This window comes from Chionomys nivalis, chromosome 10 (assembly GCF_950005125.1).
Source record: "Chionomys nivalis chromosome 10, mChiNiv1.1, whole genome shotgun sequence".
Taxonomy (NCBI): Eukaryota; Metazoa; Chordata; class Mammalia; order Rodentia; family Cricetidae; genus Chionomys; species Chionomys nivalis.
This window is the reverse complement of record NC_080095.1, coordinates 76,096,300-76,112,444: the sequence shown is the minus strand read 5'-3', so window position 1 is coordinate 76,112,444 and position 16,145 is coordinate 76,096,300. Positions and strand designations below refer to the sequence as shown.

At 42.5% G+C, this 16,145-nt stretch overlaps 1 protein-coding gene across 3 annotated transcripts in view; it reads left to right on the top strand.

The window, feature by feature from the left end:
- Dock4 (dedicator of cytokinesis 4) overlaps positions 1-16,145 on the top strand; it is a 390,974-nt gene that overhangs the window by 265,157 nt on the left and 109,672 nt on the right. For all 3 annotated transcript variants that reach the window (XM_057782100.1, XM_057782101.1, XM_057782099.1), the window contains exons 18-23: positions 2,280-2,377; positions 2,471-2,554; positions 2,722-2,822; positions 4,276-4,357; positions 5,570-5,740; positions 10,521-10,713. In XM_057782100.1, the coding sequence (XP_057638083.1) occupies positions 2,280-2,377; positions 2,471-2,554; positions 2,722-2,822; positions 4,276-4,357; positions 5,570-5,740; positions 10,521-10,713 (729 nt within the window). The remainder of the gene's footprint in view (positions 1-2,279; positions 2,378-2,470; positions 2,555-2,721; positions 2,823-4,275; positions 4,358-5,569; positions 5,741-10,520; positions 10,714-16,145) is intronic.

Sequence of the window (16,145 nt, the reverse complement as noted above, 5' to 3'; positions counted from 1 at the left end):
TCCAGCGTTTTCTTTTTCCCAAGATGGGACTTCAAGGGAAATTCCAATTCCTTTGGCCGATTGTTTCAATAGTCTGATAGCTAAAGAGATGACAACTGTCCCTTTAAGATGCCTTTGTTTCTACAGGGAAGATTACCTAAACAGACATATCTTGTTTGCTCTTTCATTCCCCGAAGTATGACAGGCTTCACTGAGATTCATCAGCCTGCTTCCAGGAAAGATGGGAATGTCTGGAATACTCCATTCAGGTTTCTGGCTGTGTTCATGAAGTCCCTGTACCCAGTTCCGCACTACTCCCTCAGGAATGTTCTTTCCTGTCCACATTGCTCAGGGCTCTGAGGGCCTTCAGCTGCCTCTACTTTAAACAAATGGAAGGAAGAGCCAGGGCAAGGAGTAAGAGCTGGGGTTGGGGCATAATGGGAATCAAGGGGAGATATCAGGGAGACTTTAAAAGACAAGATGCCAGGGAAGGGTGGCATTCTGCAATCTGATGCCAGAGTAAGGAGAGAGGGACAAAGCAAACCACCCAGAAGAGTAATGGGCTGAGGCCATTGTAGAGTTTGCTCTGAAATGTCTGATACTGTAAATGTAACCAGGCAATTTTCATAAGGGTTCCCTTGTGCTGCTGCAGAATGCCTGACTTACCTATGAATACTAAACAATGTGAGGGTTTTTTTAATGAATAGTACAATTTTTATAATTTTATAAATTTATGTTTTGAAATCAGTTTCTTAAAATTTTCTCCATGTTTTTATTCAAAATCCTTTTTTTCTTATCTCTGTTGCAGATAAACATTCCTATTTGGCACAGGGCTCAGTGTTTAGTGAGCAGGAGGTTTTGGATTGGGTGATATTTGCATATGCGTGAACTATTTGGAGAATGAGACCCAAGTCTAAACACAAGGTTCACTCCTGTCTCATGGGCACCTATGTGTGTAGCCTGAAGGATGGTTTTATACAACATGCTGTGCTGGCATGTTGTCCGCCCCATTGTGGGAGGACAGTGATCATTTAAGGTTTTCCAGAGCATTTCAAAGTTTTACTTTTCATATTAAGAATCCTTAATTTACAATGGAATTTCTACTCTTAAGTCCATCTTCTCAGTTTTCCCTCTTGATTCCCTTCCTGTTGACTTCCTCCTTCATTCTATAGAGTTTTGAATCATTGATTGCTGTCATGGTTTCCTTGTTGGTCTTTCTGTCTCTCAGCAAGCCCCATTTGGGTTCATCTTGAAACCAGAGCCTTGAAGTGATTTTTTTTTTTTTTTTTTTTTGTATTCAATCTGGAAAATCCTCTCTGGCTCATCTCTTGGCTTCTAAGCACAGAGGCTAGCCCTGACAGGTTCCTCAAACCCATGCCTTCCCTATCTTGGAAGTTCTTCCTTTCCTTATTGACCGCCAGATGTCATCACCCCCAATCCTTTGGAGATTAAGGAAGCTTAGGCCATGATGTCACCTCCCTGAAACAGTCTAAATTCTGCCCAAGAAAGATGGGGGCAAAGTGTGTCCCTTCTAGTCCTAAAGGCGTATTGAAACATGAATCCACCTATCAGTTTCAGAAGGTACCTGGAAGAGGTAGGGCTGTGTGCCTGTTCATAAGCTGTGGTAGAAGACAGCCTGGAAAGCCAGCAACAGATCTCTTAAATCCCAAGATTCGCTAGATCGTCTGCTAGTAGAATGGGCCTGTTGTTATAGTCTGTTGACAGTGGGTGATCCTAACGTTTGAGCTGTCTTAACAATCAAGGAGACCTTCCTTGCTGGGTGGAATCAGTTGCTGGGAAGAGTGTTCAGGTGTCTTAAGCATGAATCAAACAGGTTCCTACCTCCTAGGAAACTCTTACTAGAAGGTGGCAGAAAATGTTACAGCAGATATCTATCTGTTGGCTGCTTACACTGTTCTTAGCCCTGGGGATACAACTGGGCCACACTGACCGCTACTCTCTCGGAGTTTACAGTCTATTTGAGGTATAGACAACTTCAGGGGAAAATGAGTGCTTCTGCGAGGCAGGAGCATGTGGAAGGGATGGAGAGCCTTCCTGGACAGCACCATGAAGCAGAAGAACTGAGCAGCAAGCGCTGGGGATTAGGGGAGTAATGAACACACCCTTAAATAAATCCCATTTCAGGGCAGAGAGGCTAGCCCCAGTATGAGGATGGGGGTCCCAGTGTGGGGACGGGGTAGGCACTACATTTAAGAAGTCACCTTTTACCAGTAGAACACGTTCATGAGAGAGACTGTCCTCTATAAAAAGCAATTAATTTTCCTTTTCTGTTTGAAAAGGTGATATGCTTGATCTTTTGAAGTGGAGAACCCACCCGGACAAGATCACAGGCTGTCTCTCTAAGTTAAAAGAAATCGATGGCTCGGAGATAGTAAAGGTATACCCTGCCTCATTGACCACTTGGGCGCCCAGCATCCTGGGAGGAGGAGAGTGGGGTCTACTCATTGCCTTCTGCTTCTTTAACCCACAGTTCCTACAAGACACACTGGATACCTTGTTTGGAATATTAGATGAAAATTCTCAAAAATATGGCTCTAAAGTGTTTGATTCTTTGGTAAGTTTACCTTTCCTTGATAATAGTAGGAGACAAGTGTGCCTCCCCATCTTGGCTTTAGGAAGGTTGTCTCAGAAATGACCCCTTAATAGTATGAGTCGTTTCCTTCTTTATTTTTAACAAAGAAATGACTGGCACTCGGTTTTATAAAACTCTTTTCTTCTTAGGTCCACATAATAAATTTGCTGCAGGATAGCAAGTTCCATCATTTTAAGCCTGTCATGGACACTTACATTGAGAGTCATTTTGCTGGAGCACTTGCATACAGGTAACGCCCTTTACCTTGCAGTTGGTGTAGCAGCTGTGCCTCTTCCACTTATGCAGAAGCCTAAGCAACTGCAGAGGAAGACATAGGGGAGTAGGGACAGATATGAACCTCAGCTATGGAGCCCTGTCTTCCCTCCTCAAGAACCCCTGCTCAGTGGCTATAGTTTATTTTATTAAAAGGAAAGAAGAAGAAGGGGGAGGATGAGAGGAAGAGGAGAAGAAGAAAGAAGAAGAATCAAGGTGCAGGAGGAAGGAGAAGGAAGAAGAGGAGCAAGAACTCCTGGAATCTGTCCCTGAACCTAGCACCTTTCTTTCCACCCCCATTTCACCTGGTGTGCTTTGGTCCAAAATGTCACGGCCCTTCTCACTGTAGATGTCCTATTTTTATACTGCACTCCCTTATGTATGACTTAGACAAATAACTATAAACAGAAAGCAACCTTGGCCTTCATCCCTGTTCCAGGTCGTGCATTCAGCCATTAGTGTTTACAGAGTGCCTTTGCTCGCTGCTCTAATGGACAGACCTGGTCCCGGACTCAAGCCATTTACTCATTGACATCTACGGTTAGATGTGACTGCCTCTTTTTCATGGGTTATATAAGGACAGCAAAGGGCCATGAGCAATGCCCTACCTCAGCCCTGCCTGCCTCCAGACAGCCTAGTTAGAAATTGCCTCCAGGCAGACAACATGCCTTGTGCGATGTGCTCTTCTGTGAAGACTTGTTCCCTGGCCAGGGATTAGTTAAATGGAGTCTGGCCAGCTAACTTGAAGTGCACGGGTTTTGTGACTGCTTGTTTTGTCTTTCCATCATTAAAAAAAAAAAAAAAAAAGAGGAAGAAAACGGAAAAAAAAATACGACTGAACTGTTTCCTAGAAATGCATTTCAGTGAGACTACAATCTCACAAGAGGTGTGTTGTTATTTACTTTTATTTACTCTTGGCTTTGTTTTTTAAACTAAGAAAAAATAAACTAATAACCAGAGAGCAACTTTCTCTTCTGGAAATGCACCTTCTAGGGCATGCTTTCCCAGTAAGCCTTGCTCTTCTGGTGAGAAAGATGGCCTAATTGCAGGAGTGTGGCTCGCCGTGGACCAGTTTGTCTTCATTCCCCCCTACACACACACTCCTCACCTGTAGCTAAAAGTCACCCTTGCAGTGTTCACAGAGGTGGTGAAGGAAGAACCCCAATGATAGCTTGTTCAGGATTGCGCAGGACAGCTCTCAGGTCAGCAGGACAGATTGAGGGCAGTCTGGGTGGACAGTGCTGTGTTTCCGTCTTAAGTGTCAGAGCAGGTCGCAATGTGGACCTGCAGTTTTCGATAAAGTTATCCTAGAGCAGCCTGGCAGGAGACCGTATGGAGAAGGCAGTAGCTTCCTGATGCATGGCTGTGTCAAATTGATTGTCATTTAACTGAGAACTGACCATTTTGCAATCTGCACATTTCTGCTTCAGAGATCTCATCAAAGTGCTGAAGTGGTACGTGGACAGGATCACAGAAGCGGAGCGGCAGGAGCATATCCAGGAGGTGCTGAAGGTAATGGCGCTCGGTCGCAGTTGAGAACCGCTAACAGAGGCTCGCGAAGCTGGCGCGAGATGATTGCGGCCTAATTGGTTTCTTCTGCACAGACAGTAATTGGTGATGATACATTCCTGACATTCCAATTCAAAGATCTTAATCGGTTTATGGCTGCTCCTGAGCTGGTGAACTTTGAAAGGGGCACTGCCAGGCCTGTTCATTGGACGTTCTGGATCCTGAATCCTTGCTCCTTTGGGTTCCTGTCACTTGAGATGACATCCAGGATGGGCAGGAGAAGTAGGGGCACAGGGAAAGGCTGCAAATGAACAGCTAATTAAACTTGGAAGTGTCTGCCTGCTTCACACCCCTGACAGAGCTTCTGAGAACCCTTTATCCCCAGTTTGATGAGACAATAGGGTCACCTAACAGAGATCAAAATGAAGACACCCAAGGCTTAACTGAGTCTCATAATTGACCCAGTGTACTGAGCCCACAGTGGTGTTAAGGTTATCTTCCAGCATGTGGAAGAATACAAGTTCCCAGCTCCTGAATTCCTTTCCTCTTCTTCCTACCCCTTCTTCCCTCCCCCCTCTCTGTATGATAGACTCCCAGAATAGACTCCAACTCTCAGTCCTCTCTTAAGATTTGGGGCAAGGGACATAGTTCAGTAGTATGTGCTTGCCTAGCAAGTGTGAGGCTCTGGGTTCAGCCCCAATACGGCTACAGAAAAAATATAAATTCTTCAAGGGGAGTCCTAGCCCTAGCAATCCCCCTGATTCATACTGAGACTATTGTTTGTGCTGTCAGTAGATAAATAGATAATGTATACATAAAGTTTTATGCATATATAAAATGGACATTTTCTTTCGTTATCAATTTATTCTCTTGGTCTGTTTGAAAACCAAATGCTAAGTGACAAGTTACTTTTGAAGAGAGTCATCTCTTCATCAGCTAAATTAAAAACATAACTATTTGAAGATCAAAAATATTCAGTGTTTCTAACTTTAGGATTATAAAGAAATTTTAACATGTTGTGCTCCTTTGGCATCAAAGAAGAACGGCTTCTCCCCTCTAAATGCATATCATTCAAAACCCTCACTGCGCCTCCAGTTTTTGGATGAATTATTTAAAAGTCTAACACTGTTCTGTGATTTTTTTATGCTATGTCATTGTTACATAAATATTCTCGGAGTTCTTTGAAGCTAACTTTCTAACATTATGTTTTTCAAGGCACAAGAATACATTTTTAAGTATATAGTTCAATCACGAAGGCTGTTTTCCCTTGCCACGGGAGGGCAAAATGAAGAGGAATTCCGCTGCTGCATCCAGGAGCTCCTTATGTCTGTCCGTTTCTTCCTTTCCCAAGAGAGCAAAGGGGCCGGAGCGTTATCTCAGTCGCAGGTAATTGTCGCCCATCTCTGTGGCAACCACAGTTTGTTTTCTTTCACTCACCGGCTCAATGCGCAGCCCAGCTGCCTTCCTTCTGTAGCTTACCCATCACCCGGTTAGGCTTTGAAGATCCTGGGGCTCTAAGCACTGGCCTAGCAGAAGCAGCTCCATCCACAGATCCCTCACTGGAGTAGAGGCAGCTTGCATCAACCATGCTTCTGTTCAGCAAAACACATACCGTCAACTGGGGGGCTGAATCTCACTAGAGCTACTCCGTCCTTCTTTTCTTTCAGTCTCATATTGCTTTTTAATCTCTCAACTTGAGCATCATTCTTTTTGGACTCTGCCAAATTCCATGTTGCTTTCTTTTATCTTGTTTACTGTAATCTTCCTAAGACTGACGGTCTAAGACCAATACCAAGCCCATGCTGTCAAATTCTATTACTGGCAGTAGCCTAACGTGTGTGTGTGTGTGCTTGGGATGCACACCTGCACCAATACGTTGGCTGGGTTCTTCTGAGACAGGGTGTTGTGTAACCTAGTCTGGCTTCTACCTCTCAAGGGCTTGGGTTAGCAGATAGGAACTGGCATGCCTGGCTCTGATTTTATTTTTGTATTTATTGTTGTGTTTCACGTTGTATTTATTATTGTGTTTCAAGTTCAGGATCCATCTACATTCAAAATAGCATTGCCTTATATACATTCAAAGAGATAAGTCTTGGTATGTCTCTCTGTAATTTCTTAATTCTTCTTTCATATTTTTAATTCTGATGGCTTCGTTAAACCCTGTCAAGTGGAGAAGCAGCCTCCCACCATTCTGCTAGAAAGTTAAAAGCTTAAAATCGAAGGTTAGACCAAACTGGGTCTTCGAGTGTTGACATACTGGGAATCATGGCATGTGGAAGGCCTACCATACAATGTCCTAGGACCAGAAGCCCACAGTCTCTGATTACAGCACTGTGCTTTTCTTGACTGTGCAGGCAGCAGGTCTTGTCATTCTGTTCCTTATAGATAAGGAGTTATTATCCATCCAGGCCAGCATATAGCACAGGCTCTTTTGTTTGGTTTTGTTTTTTCCAGACAGAGTTTCTCTGTGTTGCTTTGGAGCCTGTCCTGGAACTAGATCTGTAGACCAGGCTAGCTTCAAACTCACAGAGATCTGCCTGCCTCTGCCTCCAGAGTGCTGCTATAAAAGGTGTTCACCACCACTGCCTGACTAGCACAGGCTCTTTTAAATGTCATTTTGTACTCTAGAATTAATGCAGTCACATCAGAGAACTTGCCAGAGACCTCAAAAGCAAACATCCACCTTACCGGGCCTGACTTGCAGCAGTTAATAATTTGAGAATAATTCAGTAGGCTTACCACATATTCATTAGAGTTCTCAGGATTTACTACTTCTACAAAAGCCTTTGAAATTAGGGTTTCACCTGAAACATCTATTTCAACTATTTTTTTAATCCTGGAAACTAGGTACCTTTAATTGTGATGATTCTGCAAGGTACAGCAGCCTTGCTGTTTCTACAATATTCTGACTCTTGTGGCTTTGGTTTTCAGAGTTCTGTTCCACAGTCAAGCTTTAGAGGCAACTTTGGCTGTTAGTTTTTGAGTGTAGAAAGTTTCTGAATATGCTAATGATCCCACTCAAGTCATTCTTTGCACTCCGCTTATTTACATGTGTTTCTGTGATGGCTTTATTTTTAGTTTGATGCAAAGTCAGAGTCAATGTAAGATTGTGAGAGGTTGGTTTCCTTTAATAAACAAAAGGACATTGCCTCCCCCAATGTTTGGTAGTAAGATTAATGGCCTTTCCATACCAGTTCATTGTTGACCTTACACTGTTCTTCAAAAAAGTAGGATGGCAATAATTTGGTTGATGTGACATGTTAATTTTCTGTTGACCCTGGCATACTTTAGCTCGATGGCTTTAAAACCACCTTTATTTATTGGGTTGCAGTTTTGTCTGTCAGAACTCTACACAGGCTTAGTTAAATTCTTTCTTCAGAGTTTCCCAGAGTCAAAATCAGGACTTGATTTCTTCCTGAAGGCTTTGGAAAAGAACAGGGCCTTTCAGGCTGTTGGCAGGAATTTGAGGTCTGCCAGCAAAGGCTGGAGGAATGGGAGGAGCTCTGTCTTCTGGAGGCTACTCAGGATGGTGTTCACATATGGTTGTTCAAATCCAGCAGCGTATGCTATGTTGTCTCTGTACTTAGTTGTTTCTCCTGCAACTAAATGAGAAACAATAACAAAAGCCAGAAACAACAACAAGAACTAAAGGTTTGTGATTAGCTTAGGCCCATCTGTGTTATCTCTATATTTAAGAGTCAGGGTAAGTAGCATCCTTCATTTTTTTCTACAGAATCTTTTATTTATTTATCTTTTTGCAATGTGACATAAAGTAATTGCAAAGCTACCAGGGATAAAGGTCCTGGTCAGTCATCTTAGAATTGCATCTGCATCATCCAGAACCAAGGATCCCACTGCCCCATGTTTCTTGGCTGAGTTAAAAGCAGAAACTTACCTTACTGGCTTGACTTTGTGGGAGTCTTTCCCACATGAGTTACAACCCAGGGCAGACTCTGATTTCCTGGAGGCCAAGGGACCTTCCCAGCACTCAACTAGGCCAAGGGATTGCTACCCAGTCAGTCTGCTCATTTTAGGCCTGGGAGATTCATTTATTCCTCCAAGCCAAAATCCAACCTGACAACAATGCCTACCTGGATAGCCCTCCCTTAGACAGTCATTACCTAGAACCAACTCAGTAGGTGTTGCCACGGACCTCTACTTCCCATCCTGACTCCTGCCCCGGACTCTCCTGGAGAAGAAGAAGGGCAGAAGGAGCAAAGACCCGAGACCTTGCTGCAAATTCCTTGCAATTATCTTTCCCGATTTGTCTCAGGGCATAGGAAGGTCAAAACCAAATTGTACTTTTATTATTTTCAAGGATAGCTTTTATCTGTCCCATTGCGACTGGCTTCCCGCCCTCATCATAAAGTCCTTTTGCCTCATGCTTTTCCATGGCCACATGATGGAGGGACTTTACATTTCAGGCATATTCAGACGTTTTTTTTTTTGTTTGTTTGTTTTTTTGTTTTGTTTTGTTTTTTTGTAAAGAAGTATAGTAAAGAATTCAGGGATATTTTAAGGGATACCTGAGGAAGAGAATTTGACTTTCATGATCAGAAAGATAGGCTTGTTGATTTTTCTTAGGGTTGCTTTTATTGATTTTACTTCATTTTTATGACTCAGTTCTTTGCAGAGTACACTGAAGATTATATAAATAGTCTTTAGCAGGGAATCCAAGTTACTCACTTTAAGAATATTCGAGCAAATGAATAGTTTTTGAGGAACAAGCATGCTGTTTTTATTTAGAAATAGAAAGAAGCCACAATAAAGTGTATTTGAGAATATGGGGGGTTGTGGTTTCATCCCAGTTGGAAAACTACTTGTCTGGCATGCACTAGCAAAGCCCTAGGTTCCGTCCTCAGGACAGAGATAGTGGTACATGCCTGTCATCCCCGCACTTAGAAGGAGGAGGCAGGAGGATCGAAGGAATTCGAGGTCATTCTTGGCTACACAGTGCGTTTGAGAATAGCCCAGCCCACAGGATGCCTTGATTTTAAACAATTATTTAAAAGTTAAAATTATTTACAAAAAAATAATATTTTTATTGACTGCCTAATAGTGATGTACACTATATGGTTTCCATAAATGCATTCAGTCCTATATGTTAAATCTATAATCTTTCAGAGTAAAAAATCCTAACTTTTGCATCTTGTGAATGTTGATAGCTTTAGCGTTAGGAATAGAGTTTTGGCTCTTATTCAGTGTGCTGCACTGAATCAGCACTAAGCTCAGGAGCTTTGAATTTGGTTCCATGTTGGAATCATCAGAACATGTCCACTCAAGCACACAGTCAGGGGTCATGTTAGAAAACCAGCTTGTCCAGGAGTCTTGGCATGTTGTACATACATACCCCACCTCCTTGGGCAGATGTAAGGCTGATTGATGGCTCCATTGCCTCCCCTCTCTGGGCTCCACATAGGCTTCCCTGCGGTGTTCGATCTTAGCCCAGTTGGTTTTGGTTTTAGATGTTTTTCTTTAAGTTATGCCTCTTGGCATGTGATAATCATGTTGATTTTTTCCTCTAAAAAATGATAGGTAGATTTGTTTCCATTAAAAACTGTTTGCGGGTTTTACATACGTGGAACAATGTGAGGAACTAGTCTATGATCTGTTTCTTGACAGCCGTGAAACTAAAGCTCACAGGACGAAAGGGCTTCCCAAAGTCACAGTGCTGACCAGAAGCGAGGCTACTACGTATAGCCACATTTTCTTGTTCTGTCCAGGGTTTCCTCCCAAATTACAAACCAAATGCCTTAGGGAACCAGTGTGTCTGGCTTCTTAAAGGGGAATGAGATTTAAATGAGCAGTTCAGAAAATTTCTCCAAAAAGAAATGTAATCTCAGTGACCACAGCTCAGAACTCGGCCGTGCATATTCGGCAAATACAGCTGGGCTGTATTTTGTGGGTTCAGTGGGGTGGATGCCAGTCATTTCCAAAAGCTCCAGTTTTTATTGTCTTCTTCTGTGCACATTTCTAAAACCTTTCCTAATCTGTCACACATGTTTGTTTTGGTTTAAACTTTTGCCAGTTAGCTCTAGATGACAGAGCTTTTGCTCATTTTTTTTTTCTCCTTAAGAATACTTGTGACAGTCCTTAAACTTGGTGACATTTTACATCTTATTTTTCGGGCATCAATAATTCATGCAGACTCCCTCCTTGTTTTCAGGCTGTGTTCCTGAGCTCCTTTCCTGCTGTGTACTCAGAACTGCTGAAGCTCTTTGATGTCCGGGAAGTGGCCAACTTGGTGCAGGACACTCTGGGCAGCCTGCCGACCATCATGCATGTGGATGATTCCCTGCAGGCAATTAAGCTTCAGTGCATTGGCAAAACTGTGGAGAGCCAGCTCTACACCAACCCAGGTACGGTGGCAACTCTCTCGAAAGCCATTCTTCCATAGCTTATGTCCAGAGGTCAAAGGAGCAGTTCAAAATAAAAAGTACTTTCCCCAAAGCTTGACAATTTGGATGGGAAATATATTTATCCATTAGATATAAAAGTGTGGCTACCAAAGTGTCATTTCTAGACCAAATAGGCCAATCACAGTGGCTCACCCCTGTAGTCCCAGGTACTTAGGAGACTGACACAGGCAGATCCGGAAGTTTAGGGATAGTTTGACCAAAGTACACATAGTGAGATCCAATGACCAAAGAAAGAAGGGAAGTGGGGAAGGCACTGAATAAATTACCGATTGTAATCGCAGCTCGTAGTAGTATGGGTATGATTCCCCTGCCCACCTTGTAGATTTCCTGTTATATGGAGCAAGAAAAAAGCTACCTTTTTCTTCTGAGATTCATATATAGATATTGGCTTAGTCACTGTTCTGTTGCTCTGGAGAGATACTATATGTAGGCAACTTATTTTTTAAGGGTGCAGTAAACTGGGGGCTTGCTTACAGTTTCAGAGGGTTTCGGGGTCTGTGATCATCACAGTATGAAGGTAGTGGGGAGCAGGCAGGCAGGACTGTAGCTGAGAGCAAACATTTTATGTTCAGTGAGCGAGTGAGACTCAAAGACTACCCCAGTGACATACCTCCTCCAACAGGGGCACATCTAATCCTTCCTAAACAGTCCACCCCCTGGGGACCAAATATTCAAAGAGATGAGCCTCTCCCAAACCACCTTCGTCTGTGCTCTAAAAATGTATAGAAGGTCTTTTTATTCTTGTTTTTTATGGTATGCCAACATCAAGCTGTCAGTTACCAGATGGATTTTGCTGTACTAGGTATCTTTAAATTATCTTGCTTCTCGGATTCTTCTTTTTCTGAAGAAAATAATAAAGTATCCTCCTCATTTTAAAACATACTTGAAGTGATTCACCAGCTAAGAAGTTTTTAAGATAGTTTCTTTCTGGAGTTATTTTTCCATTTGAATGTATATGTGAGTATATAATATCAAAGACACTGAAAAAATACATCATTTTGTCATAAACCATCTTAAGCATACAGAGAAAGATACAACAAATAAGTAAATCATGAACAAATCTTAACATCAAGTATTTACTTTGGGTCATTTATTTATTTATTTATTTATTTATTTACTTTTGGATTTTTTGAGACAGGGTTGCTCCGTAGCTTTTGGTTCCTGTCCTGGAACTAGCTCTTGTAGACCAGGCTGTCCTCGAACTCACAGAGATCCGCCTGCCTCAGGTCTTTTATTAAGGAACTCATTACTTTTATATTTTCTCAGCTGGGCATGGTTACATACACCTTTTAATCCCAGGCCTCAGGAGGCAGAGGCAGGGGGATCTCTGAGTTCGAAGTCAGCCTGGTCTACAGAGCAAGTTCCAGGACAGCCAAGGCTACATAGAGGAATCCTGTCTCAAAATAAAAGGAAAAGAAAGAAAGTCCATTCCTTTTACATTATATTTTCTTTATAGAAACTTCCAGAATTTCAGAGATTCTGGGTGTTATCTTCTAGTCCTTCATTATAAGACAAGCTGATTGACCTGTCCCCCACACATTTCTGTTTTCTTTCATCTTTACATACCATGGTGCGTGTCACTCTTTTGTTTCTGTTTTAAATGGTAGGCTGTTGTTCCATGCTGATATAACTGGAGTGCATACATTTTACTGTTATATAATACTAGTGTTTACTAAGTTACTATACCATCACTCATTTTGTTTTTCTGTTGAGGAAGACTTGTTCTTAATGTCTTCTATTTTTCCTTTTGCTGAAATCAAAAATGCTCCAATTAATGTAAAAGAAAGTTCCAACTTTTGATTTCTCATCAGCCTGTCAGCCTGTCAGCCATGACTCCTTTGGGGCCACATGGCCCTTCCCTAGGCATAGCCTAAGAAACCAGAAAGCACGGGTGTGCTCACATTATGATCTATTACAGAAGCAAAATTCCAAGTCATGGAGTAGCAGCAAAATAATTTTATGACTGGAGATTACCACAACGCAAGGGACTGTATTAAAGGGCCGAAGTGTTCGGAAGGTTGAGCTCCACTGCTCTAGGGAAAGATACTACTTCCTTCTGTAGTTTCCAAACTCTTGTCTTTTGGAACTAAAGAGTAGTCTTTCTGCAGCTGGGGACCCCTCTAGGGTTAAGAGCAGGGGTGTGGGATGGACAGGGGCTGACCAAGTCCGTAGTTTAACTCAGGCATCAATCTGCTTTCTCCAAACTAAAGAAGATTGACTCCTGTCTCACAGGAATTGTGATTTTGGTTCTATTTCCCATAGACGGACCAGATGATTCTTTATTAGGTAAAGTCCTACACGAAAAGGTCAGCTAAGGTCATAAAATAGGTTTCCAACAGTAAGGAAATTATTTGAGAGGATTTTATTCATTCCACAGACACAGTTCTTTTGAATTCCTGACCTTCAGTGAACAAAATAGAAAAAGCAAGATCAGAGAGCTTTTTAAGAAAAAACGCCAACACATTTCAGAAGTTAAGATAATCAGGTCTCTGTAAAAGTAAAATGGTACCCTCAGGAGTGAAAAGATACTGGGAGGAAAACCAAATGTATAATATGAATGCCTGAGCTCACAAATGGAGGAAAATGATTAGATGGGGGCTAGAAGAAGGACAATATACCATTGTAACTATGGGCATGGCAGGGTGAGTGAAGCACCCCAACACAAGGCCCCAGTAGTAGCCCACTCAACATAGCAGATGAAGGACAACACGTGACCACAGGTTCAGACCCCTGCTTTACAGGTTGGAAGGGCCGAGGGAAGGCACATAGTGTTAAATATACAATATCGCAGATCACAATAATTCTTCAATAACTCTGAAGGCTAAAAGTGAAAACCAGAGCAATGCAGTAGGGTTCCATCCTGACCGGAAACCACAGCATGATTCTTTCTCGACTAAGCTGTAACCCAGAGACGGCAGTACGATGGTGAGGATGAGCATGCTCGAAGCAATAATCCTCAGCTGAAAACACAGGACTAATTCTTGACTCTCTCTTCAGGACAACTCCACATCTCCAACCTAGAGTACCGCCACCAAGACACTTGCTGTTCGTAATTTATTACTGAGGTTGGCTTTTATGAGTAGAGGCGTGGTTCATGATACAGAAGCAGGAAGAATCTGACCAAGTGCACAATCTATCTAGGGGGCTAGTGTTAGCCATAGAAAGAAGAAGGTCCACAATTGGACCACATGTTAAGAAAATAAAATTTAATTTTGGAGAATTTGACCCTAGCAGGATAAGCCCACCAAGAGACCTAGAATGTTCTGTAAATTAAAGTTGTAATAGAATCCTGTATGGGGAATATTCTCCAGAGAAACCGAGTAGAGGAGGCTTGCATTTTAGAGCAGACTGTTCTGGCAATGATGGGAAGGGAGCTGGTGAGTAGAGTGTGGGAGGAGGTGTGGAGGCTGGGAGTCAGGAGGGGGAGTTTAGGGAAAGGCGGTGAGAGTCTCCTGTGCTGCAGATCAGAGAGAGCCTCCATAGGAGCTGTGACAGTCAGCTGTGGCTCTGTCCCTGTTACTTGGTACCTGTTTAGCAGGAATCGGCAGCCACCCTTAGAGAAGGTCATATTTTTATTTGCTTATGATTAAACAGTTGTGTCAGACACATCCCATGCGATAAGACCTGACTGCCTGCTACACAGTGCGAGGCCCCTCTGTCCTGGGCCTTCTGAGCAGTTTGCAGCAGAAGGGGGATGGACTGCCACTGTTTAGTGTCTAAAATAGCTTGTTTAGACCCCAGAGTCAGACACGGAAAACCAACTGCTGGGCTCCCCCGCACCAGCCATGTCCTCTACTCTAGATGAGATGCTCTCAGTTCTCAGGTACCAAGCTTTCCCTGCTTTCACCTGGAAAGAGAAGACGCATATAGCTTATGGTGGCAATCCTATGCGCAAGTCATCAGAAGGAATAGCCTTTTAGGGCTCCCCAGTTACACCCGTAATTTTGTAGAAATTTTGTAGAAAGCTGTAATAGAAAATAAGAAGGGACTGGAGCAATCACTCAGCAGTTAAAAGTACTTGCTACTTTTCTAGAGAACCCAAGTTCAGTTACTCAATAACAATAGCCAGCAAAAATAGCCGCAGGGGATCCAATGCCATATTCTGGCCTCTGAGGGCACCAACACACACGTGAGAGGCACTCACACAAGCACACAGACATGGGAGGAAAATCAAAATCTTTTTGATTTTAAAAGTAAATGATTTTAAAGAGCAAATCTTTTTAAAAATTAAAATAAAAATGAGAGGAAGATAGAATATAATGCTATTTTAAAGCATATTCTAGAAATTATTGGCATAATGTTTGATTAGGTTTCTATGTTAATTTGTTAACCTCAAGAATAAAATCCTTACTCTACTTGATGAGTACCCAGTAATGCTCACTCCTTAGACCTGCGTTCATGTGTTGAAGAAGTATACAGGTCTTGGGTTGTTTTTTAATGGAGATTTCTTCTTAGTTATGTACTATAAAAATATATTATAAAAGCAATTATCCAGGAGAGTATTAAGACAGTGGCAATGGGTTAAACAAACAAAAGAATAAATAATAACAAAGAATAAAAAACTTACTTAGGACCTTAGGATCACTAGTGTTCTGTCCCCTTTTCTCTGGACACTTTACCCCTACCCCAACCCCTTCCCTACCTCTGTTCTCGGCTTCCTTTCCCAGTCTTACCCTGGGGGAAGACTAAGGGCCCAGGCCTTTTTACACACCCCCCACATCCCTGAACCATCCTCAACCATTTCCACAAACTGTCCATGGTCTGTCCTGAATTTTGTCACAAATTTACCCCGTGATAATTTGGGCTTGGCTTAGGAATCTGTTAGCTGTAACTTCATGTTGAATACTCAGGATTTGGTACACTTTGCTCTTTTGCCACGGTCCTGGAGTTTTTAGTACTGGCCTGTGACAGCCAGCGCATCTCTGGAGAAGAGGCTCCATCGTCACTCACCCACACTGGCACAGATTTTCAGGAGGATGGAGTGCGGGCCAGTCTAAGTGCCGCAGCAGCTGCTGCGGTTGGCGCTGTGACAGGAATAGCCTCATCCAGCTGCTGTTCAGGATGGGCACGGCAGATGTGCTGGACTGTGATCAGGTGCCTTCTGCCCTCATCCCATTTGAGCTGTGTCCAGTGAAGACAGACATGCCAGGCCCTTTCCACTGTCTTAATATCTAACAGAACTTATTTATCCAGTAAATACTTATTATGGGGAGAGCGCCTATAGTATGCTTTTTAACTTTATAAGTTTAATATATTGCATATATTTAATTTTTTATTATTTGACAATTTCCTACATACCCAATGTATCTTGATCATATCAACCTAAATCCTTCCCACTCTCCAAAATCTCCCCCAGTACTTCCCCTTTCCAA